Source organism: Pteropus alecto, unplaced genomic scaffold (assembly GCF_000325575.1).
Source record: "Pteropus alecto unplaced genomic scaffold, ASM32557v1 scaffold75, whole genome shotgun sequence".
In the NCBI taxonomy this organism is placed as follows: domain Eukaryota; kingdom Metazoa; phylum Chordata; class Mammalia; order Chiroptera; family Pteropodidae; genus Pteropus; species Pteropus alecto.
Window position 1 is genome coordinate 25,443,776 of NW_006440638.1, and position 11,675 is coordinate 25,455,450.

An 11,675-nucleotide genomic window follows, 5' to 3' on the forward strand; every position below is an offset into this window, starting at 1 on the left:
GTGGAGATGCCCAGGCCAGACCTACAGCCAGAACAGTGACACTGATCTTGGGCAGGAGGGTGGGGTGCTGCAGGGAAGTAGAGGTGTGAGCAGTGGTGCTTGCAGGAGGGACAGCTGCCACGGTGCCTAGTCTCCAGCCAGAATGTCAGCAGTTGTCTTTGCTCCACACAGACTCCCCACAGCCTCCCCACCTGTGCCCCAGCCTTGGCATTCCCCAGAGAGGCCCAGCATTCCGGAGACGGTCTTGGAATTCTGGAAATGCCTCCAGTGGAAGCCAGAGCTGGCAGGAATTGCCTGCTCCCTAGAGAGACCCAGGGGGAGGGGAGAAGGGGTCCTCTCAGTCCTGCCCTTGGGAGCTGGAAATCTCAAAGACTTACACATCTGGAAAGATGACATCTCAGGAGAGGAGGCAGGGCCACAGTGGGCAGTACCACCAGCCAGTGTACCATTCCATGGTTTAATCACACCTGCCATGTGCCTGGCACAGGCTAGATACTGGGACTCTTCAGAGAGAGGCCCAGTCCTTAATTTCATGAAATTCATAGTCAACTCAAGAAGGCAAAGAGGGAGATAAGTGCAATGAGGAAATCAGCACATTACTGGAATGAGAACTGTAGAAATGTAGTGACCATGAAATAAAGTGGTCCAGGAAGCCTTCCTGGAAGAGGTAGCACTGAGCTGAGGCCTGAAAGACCACAAAGAATCAGCCATGGAAGGGCATTGAGAAGAGACTGGAGCATCTCAGGAGCAGAAAGGGTGTCGGCTGGGCACTGAGCCTTAGTAATCTTAGGGTGAGAAGGCCTGATGTTTCTGAGCGCAGTGGAGTGAGACGGGTGGAGGGAGGTGCATGGAGTGAGGGTATGCTTTGGAACTAGAAGGATTGAATGTGAAGTGAGAGAAAGTGAGGAGTCAAGGATGGCCCCTCACATCAAGGATGAAGCTGCCATTTGCTGAGATATGGAAGCCTGAGGGTGGCAGTTTCTTGGCAGTGGGGTATTGGGAAGTGAAAGTTCCTTTTTTCCTTTAATTTTTTTTCATGATTTTTAATTTTTCATTTTAAAATTCCAGACTTGCAAAAATACAAATGACCGCCATTTACACTTTACCCAGCTTCCCCAAATGTTAACATTTTAAATAGTCAGAGGACAATAATCAAGTGCAAGCCACTACTAACTCATCTGCTGACTTCACTCACGTTGGTCAGTTGCCCTACTAAAGTCCTTTTCTTGGATCAGGATGTGACCCAAGATCACACACTGTGTCTCGTCATCCTATCCACGTTCTCTCCTCCAATCTATGTCAATTTCTCAGTCTTTCCTTGCCTTTTGTGACCCTGACACTTTTGAAGAGTGCAGATAAGTTATTTTGTAGGATCTCATACAATTTGGATTTGTCTAGGGTTTCCTCAGAACTGGATTCAGGTTATGTATTTCTGGTGGGATAATCGCAGGAGAGAGATGGAGAGTCAAAGTTGAGATGCCTCTGGGACAGGATGGTGGGGATGTCAAAGCAAGGTAGATCTAAGTGAGAGGCAGAGAGAACGCTATAAACTCAGGTGTCATCAAAGTAAGAAGCAGTTTCCCAGCCCTGGTCCTGGATGAGGCCCTAGGGAGAGGGTGTGTAGGGAGAGGTGGCCCAGGACTGGGCGCTGGGCATCCCACATGGGCAGTCTGGGGGAGGAGGTGTGAATGATGAAGTGGGAGAGATCCTTGGTCAATGAGAGGCCTCAGGAGCCAGAACGGAAGGAAGGAGGCATGGAAGATTGCTGATGGTTTGGGACTAGGAAATTAGGAGGCCTCCAAGGCCTTGGCCATCTGGACACGAGGGTTTCATTGGAGCAGTAGGATGGGAACCTGGCTGAAGAGAGAAAAGAGTAAGCAAGACAAAGGGGAAATGGAGAATTAAGACAACACTGCTGAAGTTTTGCAAATGCTCAGGGACCAGAGAAATGGACTGGAATGGAGGGGAGATGTAGAAACTCATTTGAGGAGGGGAAGCCTGCATGCTGATGGGAACAACCCAGTGAATCTGGAAAAGTGTTGATGTAAGACGAAGAGCAGAGCTGCAGAAGGTGAGTGGCTATAGGCCTCTGGGGAGTGTTTTAAGGGTTTGGTTATAGCGCTGGGCCTGAATTCAGGCCGGGCAAAGAGAAAGGGGGCTCAAGGCAATGAGGGAAGAATTGTGGCGATGGGGATACTGAATGCAGGAAGTGTGTCCAGAGGAAGGGATGTTCCCTTCCCTGTAAGCAGAGCACATCCTTACTCATGGTGACTTGGAGGATGGGTGGCTGAGGTGAGGGGAGGAGGAGGACAAGAACCTGAGAGGCCAGGGGCACCCAAGGCATGTGGGATACTGATGGAATTGGAGAAGGAGAAAAGAGAAACCCTAAGAGTTAAGCTCTGTGAATAAAACAAGAAGATGGTTGGGCTACTTCAAAGAGGGGACATGGGAGGTGGCGGCTGGCTGGTGCGTTAGAGAAGGGGTCCACAGAGAGTGAGCCCTGTGGGATCATCCCAATGTCCCTATTCCAGAATGAGGTTGGTGGAGGAGGAATTAGGGCATCCCTTTCTCCTAAGCACGTCCACCCCAGAATTCTAGCTGGGAGAGGCTGAGTTGTGACCCTCTACATATCTGCCTGGTAGCATCTGATACATGAACACACACATCATACATGTATATGGCCAAGGGCTCGCAAGCTCCCACCGGCACACAGCATTGCACTTCTCTACATACGTCACCCAGTTCTGACTGTTTTGCTGCATTCTGTCCCCTCCATTTCTTCTGGGCTGTGTCATCCTTTGCCTGGATAGTGCTTCCTCCATGAAGCTTCCCTTGATCTCCTCCATCAGGAGCAATCACTGGCCTTGTCTCTTCATATATATGGTTGCCTGGTTATTGCCTGCTGCCCCAAGAGGCTGAGGTTTCTCTTGGGTGGCCGGGCTGCCCTGCATAGGGCCTGATACAACGAGCAACTTTGGGACCTCCTGCAGTTTCCACTTTGTGCATTAGATGGCACAAGATGCACGTGGCTGGGCCCATCGATCTGAGAAATCAAAGGCTCCTTTCCGTCTATTTTCTATCTGCAGTCTGCAAACAAGGGGTCTTTACAGAAAATCCTTACCTTCTTCTCAGACCGGAAAACTGAGGCTCAGAGAAGGAGAAGACCTGATTGAGGCCACACAACAAGTTAACCTTAGAGTTCAGGCTCCCACCCCAGGCTGTTTTACTGTAGCCTCAGCTGGGGGCCTGGCTGAGCTGAGGCCCCCAGGGTGAGCTCCCAGGCTGAAGAGTTGTTGGGTCTGCTGCCCACAGCTGGTGGCCACATGCTGTTTGAAGGGTTGTCTGGCTCAATCTCCAGGCAGATATTGGCCCTCAGCCTGGGCTACTGCCCAAAATCTCTCTCCAGGGAGACAGAGGCAGAGAAGCTCCACCCCTCTGAGGGACCAGGATATAATCACCATCATGGCAGCCCCAGTACAAGCACCCCCCACCCCACTCCCACACCAGCACCAGTTTACATCACCTGTTACACCCAAGGTGGCTTGTCCCTGGCCCTGGAAGGAGGAGATGGAGACCCAGAGAGGGAAAGGCCTTGGCCAAAGTTCTCCAGTGGAGTCAGAAGCAGGCGGTCTGAGGCCAGTCATTGGCCTTCCTGAGTAGCCCTCTGCCCAATCCCAGGTTAGGGCCCCGCTGGGAGGAGGCATATATATGTCAGGCAGAGGTGGGGACAGATTACCAGTTCTGTTACACCCAAGGTGGCTTGTCCCTGGCCCTGGAAGGAGGAGATGGAGACCCAGAGAGGGAAAGGCCTTGGCCAAAGTTCTCCAGTGGAGTCAGAAGCAGGCGGTCTGAGGCCAGTCATTGGCCTTCCTGAGTAGCCCTCTGCCCAATCCCAGGTTAGGGCCCCGCTGGGAGGAGGCATATATATGTCAGGCAGAGGTGGGGACAGGGGGACAGGGTTCAAATTCCCTGGGTCTTTCTCATGCTAATTCAAGGGGTTGACCTGTTTCTCTTCCAGGGATGAGGTAGGGAGGGGAGGTGGGATCCAAGTACCCTCCAGGAGTCTGAGAATCCCAGGACGGGGCAGGGTTGATGGGACCTGTTCTCAGCCTGCTCTGTGGCCTAGGCTAGGTCTTTCACTCTCTGGTGTCCTCGAGTTTCCTGACCACCACCTAAGGGCTCAGGCTGGTCCATCTGGGAGGCCACCACTCAGTGAGTGACACTCTGGGCCCTGGGCCTCTGGCTGAAAGAGGGAGGGTAATCAGAGACTACACTGCCCAGCGAGCTGGGATGGAGCCGAGAGGCCAGATATTCATTTCTTGCCAATCCCAGATCTATAAAGTGTGGCAAACCTCTGTTTCTGCCCAAAACATAGAAGATCTGAGACTGGAATGACCCTCCCTCCAGGTAACTTGGGCCTTGCCAGAGAGTTGGGGAGCCATGCCAAGGCTTCAGGGGGTTGGACCCCCCTGGAATTAGAGACCTCTAGTTTGTGGGCGTCTCTGTCATGGGCATTGAAGGGTCAGGGAGCAAAGGAGAGCCTAGCCAGACCTCCACCCAGCCCATGAACTTCTGATCTCTAACCCCTGACCTCTCTTCCAGATTATCTCACCCCTTGACATTTTGCTAGGGCCTGGGGTCTTCGGTTTGCGGACATATCTGTGTAAACTACCCACATTCCAGCTGGGAACCGGCTTGTATGACGCAGAGGCGTCAACCGGGCCAGGCAGGGTAGAGGGAACCACTGCAGGTGGATGGTGGAGGCTCTTGCCCCTCCCTCCTCCTCCTCCTTCCTGGCCCTGGACGGGGTGGAGCCACTGCCTTATAAGTGGCAGGCCTGGCGGCAACAGAGCAAACTGCAACCAGCGGCCAGCGACCAGAGGGTGGCTTCACAGGCAGCGTGGTGTCCTTGGTCCCCCACCATGGCCCTCTCGCCCTGGGCCATCTGCTGCCTCCTGGGGGGCCTCCTGCTCAGCAGGGGCAACCCCAGTCCTGGCCCCAGCGTGCCCCGCCTGCGGCTCTCCTACAGAGGTACGGGTGGGTTCACCCTGTTTGTGTGCATGTCCGTGGGAGCGTAGAACCCTGCAGCACACCCAGCTGTGGGACCTCAGCCAGCCCGGGTCAATCTGTTCTGCCAGCTGGAGGATGCAGGCACTCCCTGCACAGCCTGTGGGAAGGACTTCGTGGTCATTCCCTGGGATGGTGCTCCTGGCTGCTGCCAGAGGCAGGCACTGGGGAAGAGGCAGGGGAGAGGGACAGGTCCTGGGAGGCATGGTCAGAGTAGAGGTGGGAGAGACAGAGACATTCAGAAAAGTGGGTGGGGAAGATGCCCACATGAGTTTAGCTGTCCCTTTGGGGAGAGAGATGGAAAAGGGCAGACAGGACAGGTCTGGAGGACCTCAGCTGAGGCTCCTTGCCCAGAGCAGACAGTAGGGGAGCAGAATCCTGCCTCTCTCCTCCCTGCCCTGCAATGGGGCCCTTCACCCAGTCCCCACAGCCTTGCCTCCACCTGCCTCTTGCATCCCACTTCCCAATGCCAACCTCTCTTCTTCCTTTCTCCATCCCATCCCAGGAGGTTCTTCTGCAGATCTAACCTGATATGTCGTGCTATAGATGGCACACGCCTCCTCCGAATCTGTAGAGACAGCATATGGGAAAAGGCCCCTGAGACAGACGCAGGATCTCCACAGTTTCTTCTTCTAGGGGAAGCCAGAGGGGTGATGATCTTTCCCTGGGAACCCCAGTCCGAGGGGGGCGGGGAGACCCAGGCCTACTCTGGAGAGTCTGAGGTGGAAGACATGGCTCTACTCTTTGAGAGATTAAAAATGGGGTCTGGGGAATAGGGAATATGGTTCTGCCCTTGGAGCTGTGGTTTTCGGAGAAGTCAAGCTATAAGAAAAAGCCCAAATAGAGCAAATCCCCTCCAGAGTACTATCAGCCGTGGAGGGCTTCCTGGAAGAGGCTGTTGGTGAATTTGGGGATGGAGTGGGTACTGGGCCAAGGATGGCCCCTTGGGCAGGCATAGGATACTTAGCCTTCCCAAGGGTAGCCGATGCCCCTTCCCACTACATCTTGCTACCTGCCCCCTTGCCCACCCATCACCTCCACCTCCTTAGCTCAACTCCAAGGACTATTTCAGGATCCTTGACTTCTAGGACCAACATCCCTAGACATCCTTAGGGCCTGAGTGGACAGGTTCTATGGAGAAGAAAATCTTTAACCACATCCCTGGGCTAGAGCCTGGAGCCTCAGCTGGCCATACTCGGCCTCTCCCATACCCAGGCCTATGCCAGGTGTACCCTCTGCTGGGGATGCTCTCCCCTGCTTGTCCACCTGCACACTGCTCAGACTCACCCACCCTTCCCCCAGGTTCTCCCTGCACTTTGCGAAGCTTTCTGCCATAAGTTCTACCAGTGGGTCCATCTTCCGTGGGGATTACATAGAGCGCAGATGGGCCAGTGGGAAGGAGATGCTAAATGAAAGATCAAGGGATAAGGAATGAAGGGATAGGAGGTGACTGAGCTGGGCATCCCACCCACCTCAAGGAGCCACTTCCCGGAAGCCCTCCAGCAGCCTTGCGTATGGAAACATTTTTCAGATGTGAGTGTGTGTGGGGGTGAATGCACAACTGGGACCCTCCACCTTCACCCCTTGTCTGAGCAGTAGGCCCTGACTCCCTCCCTTGCTCCCTTGTAGACCTCCTGTCTGCCAACCGCTCTGCCATTTTTCTGGGTCCCCGGGGCTCCCTGGACCTTCAGGCCATGTACCTGGATGAGTACAGGGATCGCCTCTTCCTGGGGGGTCGCGATGTCATCTACTCTCTGCGGCTGGACCAGGCATGGTCGGATCCCCGGGAGGTGAGCTGGAATGACCCGGGATAGGGTCTGTCTAAGAGCTGGGCAACGCTAAATGGGAGGCTGGATGGGGAAACTGAAGCTGTGAGGTCAGGGGTCAGCCAGGCTGTGTTTCAGGTCCTGTGGCCACCGCAGCCAGGACAAAGGGAGGAGTGTGTTCGAAAAGGAAGAGATCCTTTGGTAAGTGCTGTCTGGAGTGACTGTCTCCAACCCTGAATAACACCCCAAGATATCCTGTGGCCACTGTCCCCAGTGCCTGCGCTGGTGGCATTTGAAACAGATCCTGAGGACTCTGGAAGGTCCATGAAGAATGTCACCCCAGCGCTGGTCAGCCAGGCAGTGCTGAGCCTTGGGGCCTGAGGAGATGGTGGCCCCTCATCCCCTGCCCCTCTCCCCACTAGATGGAGTGCGCCAACTTTGTGCGGGTGCTGCAACCCCACAACCGGACCCACCTGCTGGCGTGTGGCACTGGGGCCTTCCAGCCCGTCTGCGCCCTCATCATGGTCGGGCGCCGTGGGGAGGTGAGCCTAGGGCGGGCACCACAAGGGACCGGGAAGAGGCCATATTTCCTCCAGGCTGCCCGAACGCACTCCTTGGAGCCTGGATCGAGGCAGAGGTTTCAGGGGCCTGAAAGGCACCTTTGTGCCAGGGAGCTGACCCCATTGGCATGGCCCTGAATCAAAGGCACCTTATACCCATCTCCTACTCCCCAGATGCATGCAATGGTCACTGCCCTGGTTGAGGGGGCTGGTGCTGCTTCCCCAGGTGACACCCCTCCCTCCCTCCTTCCCTTCCTCTCCCCCAGCATGTGCTCTACCTGGAGCCTGGCAGTGTGGAAAGTGGGCGGGGAAGATGCCCGCATGAGCCCAGCCGTCCCTTCGCCAGCACCTTCGTAGGTGGGTGATGCCCAGGCACAGACAGGCACAGGAAGGATGGGAGCCTGCCAGTGTCATTGAGAAAGGATAGTAGCTGGGCCCTCCTCCCCTGATTCTGTCCTTATCCCATCCCAGGCGGGGAGCTGTACACGGGTCTCACTGCTGACTTCCTGGGGCGTGAGGCCATCATCTTCCGGAGTGGGGGTCCTCGGCCAGCCTTGCGTTCTGACTCTGACCAGAACCTCCTGCACGGTAAGCCCAGGGGCCTTCTGAGGGCAAGGCTAGCATTGGTAGGAGGTAGGAGAGCTGACTCTGGAGTAGAGACTGGAGGGCCAGCCCATCCCCACTTTAATCCCTGGGACTCCAGCCTCTGGTGGGGTCCTTGTACCTCTTCCCCTCCCCGTTGGGTTCAGCTACTTGTCCTCCCCTGTGAGGCTCCTCCACCAGCTTCACCTTGTCACCTGCCTCCCAGACCCCCGGTTTGTGATGGCTGCCCGGATCGCTGACAACTCTGACCAGAATGATGACAAGGTGTACTTCTTCTTCTCGGAGACTGTCCCCTCACCAGATGGTGGCCCAGGCTATGTCACCGTCAGCCGTGTGGGTCGTGTCTGCGTGGTGAGAGCTGTGAAGGGGCAGTGAGTTTCAAGTCCTTGCCACATCCCCTCTTCCCCAACCTGTCCCCACCCTCAGCAGGAGAGAAAATGTGGTGAGGGTGTGAAGCCAATGTCCATGCCTGTCCCACAAAGGGTGAGGATGGAGGAGCAGGAGGAGGGGCCTGTCCTCTGGGGCCCAGGGCTGACTCTGGCCTCCCACCCCACAGAATGACGCTGGTGGCCAGCGTGTGCTGGTGAACAAATGGAGCACCTTTCTCAAGGCCAGGCTGGTCTGCTCAGTGCCTGGTCCCGGTGGTGCTGAGACCCACTTTGACCAGCTGGGTAAGGGCATGGCCAGGGGCAGGCCTGGGGGCGGGAATGGGAGGGCTCGGAGCCAGTGAGCAGGGGACATAGGCAGTGGCCTTCTGTCTCCCAGAGGACGTGTTCCTGCTGTGGACCAAGGCAGGGAAGAGCCTCGAGGTGTATGCGCTTTTCAGCACAGTCAGGTAGGCACAATTTGTCTCCCCTTACTAAACCCCGCCCCCTGGCCTGGTCCGTGTACCCCGGCCTCCTCTGTTGAGCCTCGGCCTTCATATTCCAGCCTTGCCAGGGGGCCCTGTCTCTATCCCTAACTTGGTGACTCTGCGGCTTTATATTCTGTCTCCTTTCCTTTATCTTTGCCTGGGTGTCCTTATTTTTTGGTTTCTGCTGACTATAGGCACTGTCATCCTCTGCCCTGCCCATAGAGCCACGTTGCCCCCTTCCCACCTATGACAGCTCCCCTGGCCTGACTGCCCCTGTCTGCCCTCGGCAGTGCTGTGTTCCAGGGCTTTGCAGTCTGCTTGTATCACATGGCGGACATCTGGGAGGTCTTCAAGGGGCCTTTTGCTCACCAAGATGGTCCCCAGCACCAGTGGGGGCCTTATGGGGGCAAAGTGCCCTTCCCCCGCCCTGGCATGGTGAGTATCTGGCCAGGCCAGGAAAGAGGGCTGAGAAGATGCCAGGAGGCTCTACCTTGGGACAGCATTGTGTCTGCATAATGCTCCACAGCAGTTCTGAACTGGGGCTCCAGAGGGGCGGGGCAGGGTGAGGCGTGGCACGGAGTCCTGACCATGTTAAGGTGCTTCTCTAAGAGAGCGGTCGCTCCGAGGTTAGTGTGCCCAGGCAGTGCAGCATAGAAACAGGGGTGGGGAATGTGCGATGCCAGTGTGCTCAAGGAGCAACCTTTGCTGCTGCCACAGTGCCCCAGCAAGATGACTGCGCAGCCTGGGCGACCCTTCGGCAGTACCAAGGACTATCCGGATGAGGTGCTGCAGTTTGCCCGAGCCCACCCTCTAATGTTCCGGCCTGTGCGGCCTCGGCGGGGCCGCCCTGTCCTTGTCAAAACCCACCTGGCCCAGCAGCTGCGGCAGATCGTAGTGGACCGTGTGGAGGCAGAGGACGGGACCTATGATGTCATCTTTCTGGGGACTGGTGAGTGGACTGAATGAGGTGGCCAGACAGGGGAGGTGTGTGGGGGCCTAGGCTGCCTCTTCCTCTCCTACTGACCCCTTCCTTCGTACCCCAGACTCAGGTTCAGTGCTCAAGGTCATGGCCCTCCAGTCTGGGGGCTCAGCTGAGCCTGAGGAGGTGGTTCTGGAGGAGCTCCAGGTGTTTAAGGTGAGCCGGGGGACTGATGAGAGGGCTCCCCTATCCCTGAGTCTAGGCCTGGCTACTGGGAAGCAGGAGCAAAGCACAGGATGGAGATGGACTTGTCTTTCCTGAAATTGCAGCCAATGGGGGCGGGGGGGGGTGGTGAAAGCAACGACAGTCCGCTGCAGAGGCCTTGCTGATGCTTCTAAATGACTGAGGGGCCTGGAGATGTAGTCTGTGAGCTGAAAGTTGGGGGGCCCAAGGAGAGATGGCCAAGGCGAGCAACTCTTGACAAAGCTCTGACAGGCTCAGGTCACTGTGAAGGGGTGGCTGAGACCCTAAATGCCCAAGGGGTTCTGTTGGCCCCTCTATAGAATCAAGCAGGGGGTGTGTCTGGGGGATTGCATGCCTCCTGACACGGAATGGGTGATTTGAGACAGCTGCTTCATTGCTGGGGAACAGGGATGTGGGAGGGGACGCTGGAGATTTGTGCTTTTAGCCAAGCCTTCTGCTTGGAGGGACCAGGGGACCTTTCTTGTAACCTGACCTCTGGGAAAGACTGTCTGGCCTTAATTTTCAGGGCATGCACTGACCCAGGCTGGGAGATAGGTGGCTCTCACCCAGGATTTAAAGGTGGCTGACAGCAGGGATGCAGTGGAGGGCTCTCCCACCCCACCTCCCCACCCCCTGCTGAGATTCTGCCTCTTCCCCAGGTGCCAACAGCCATCACTGAGTTGGAAATTTCGGTCAAAAGGGTAAGAGCAGCAGTACCCTCCCTACTCCTCCGTCCTCCCCTCCCCTGGCCCAAAGCCTTAAGGACTGCCAGTGTCTGCCGAGCCCCTGCAGTTGTCTGATTAGGCCCTGCAAAGAGGGTTGAGAGTCCAGCTGGTTGCTGAGCTTCCCATGCATGAAACCGATGGGCAGTGGGAGGCCCTGAGTAAGTGAGGCTGTATTCAGATAAGGGGGGAGCCACAAAGGCCAGTTTCTCAGGGAGGGCAAAAAAAGTGCCTGAAACAAAATCCAGATTTGAAATCAAACAGAGGAGCCACTTCTTAGAGGCCTGCTATGTCCTTTCGCAAGTGGCAAATACCATCTCCCCAATTTTTTCTGCCCCAATTTATCTTCGGGTAAATCCCGACTTTGGTATTGGGATACTTAAACTAGAGTGCACCTCTAAGGTCAGAAGCAAGTCAGGATAAAGGCCATTGGGGCAGAGTGCAAAGGTCAGCAGCAGAGAGAGCCTAAAGAAGCCCTTTAGAGAAAAGACCCTAGGTCTGCGCCCTCCCCTACACGTCTTAGCACAGGATCTGGTGTGTAGTGTGTGGGAGATAAACATTTTGTTTCTATGAATGCCCTCAAGAGGTTCTGGAAGACTGCTGGCAAATGGCAGGAATCTCAGGAAACCCGAGGGGCTGAGAGCCTAGCTGCTTCTGGAGAAGCTCAGGCTTACCACAGACTCTGCTTGTGTCCCTCCCCAGCAAATGCTGTATGTGGGCTCAAGGCTAGGTGTGGCTCGGCTGAAGCTGCATCAGTGTGAGACTTATGGCAGTGCCTGTGCAGAGTGCTGCCTGGCCCGGGACCCATACTGTGCCTGGGATGGGGCCTCTTGTACCCACTATCGACCTGGCACCAGCAAGCGCCGGTTCCGTCGGCAGGACATCCGGCATGGCAACCCTGCCCTGCAGTGTCTGGGCCAGAGCCAGCATGGTAAGTGTAGC

The 11,675-nt window shown here is 56.1% G+C and overlaps 1 protein-coding gene across 1 annotated transcript in view; it reads left to right on the top strand.

The window, feature by feature from the left end:
- Positions 1-4,922: 4,922 nt before the first annotated feature.
- SEMA3G (semaphorin 3G) overlaps positions 4,923-11,675 on the top strand; it is a 9,903-nt gene continuing 3,150 nt past the window's right edge. The window contains exons 1-14 of the mRNA XM_006917561.2: positions 4,923-5,031; positions 6,697-6,857; positions 6,972-7,034; positions 7,256-7,375; positions 7,660-7,750; positions 7,865-7,981; positions 8,202-8,347; positions 8,553-8,667; positions 8,762-8,831; positions 9,140-9,284; positions 9,567-9,798; positions 9,893-9,984; positions 10,671-10,712; positions 11,436-11,664. Of these exons, the coding sequence (XP_006917623.1) occupies positions 4,923-5,031; positions 6,697-6,857; positions 6,972-7,034; positions 7,256-7,375; positions 7,660-7,750; positions 7,865-7,981; positions 8,202-8,347; positions 8,553-8,667; positions 8,762-8,831; positions 9,140-9,284; positions 9,567-9,798; positions 9,893-9,984; positions 10,671-10,712; positions 11,436-11,664 (1,732 nt within the window). The remainder of the gene's footprint in view (positions 5,032-6,696; positions 6,858-6,971; positions 7,035-7,255; positions 7,376-7,659; positions 7,751-7,864; positions 7,982-8,201; positions 8,348-8,552; positions 8,668-8,761; positions 8,832-9,139; positions 9,285-9,566; positions 9,799-9,892; positions 9,985-10,670; positions 10,713-11,435; positions 11,665-11,675) is intronic.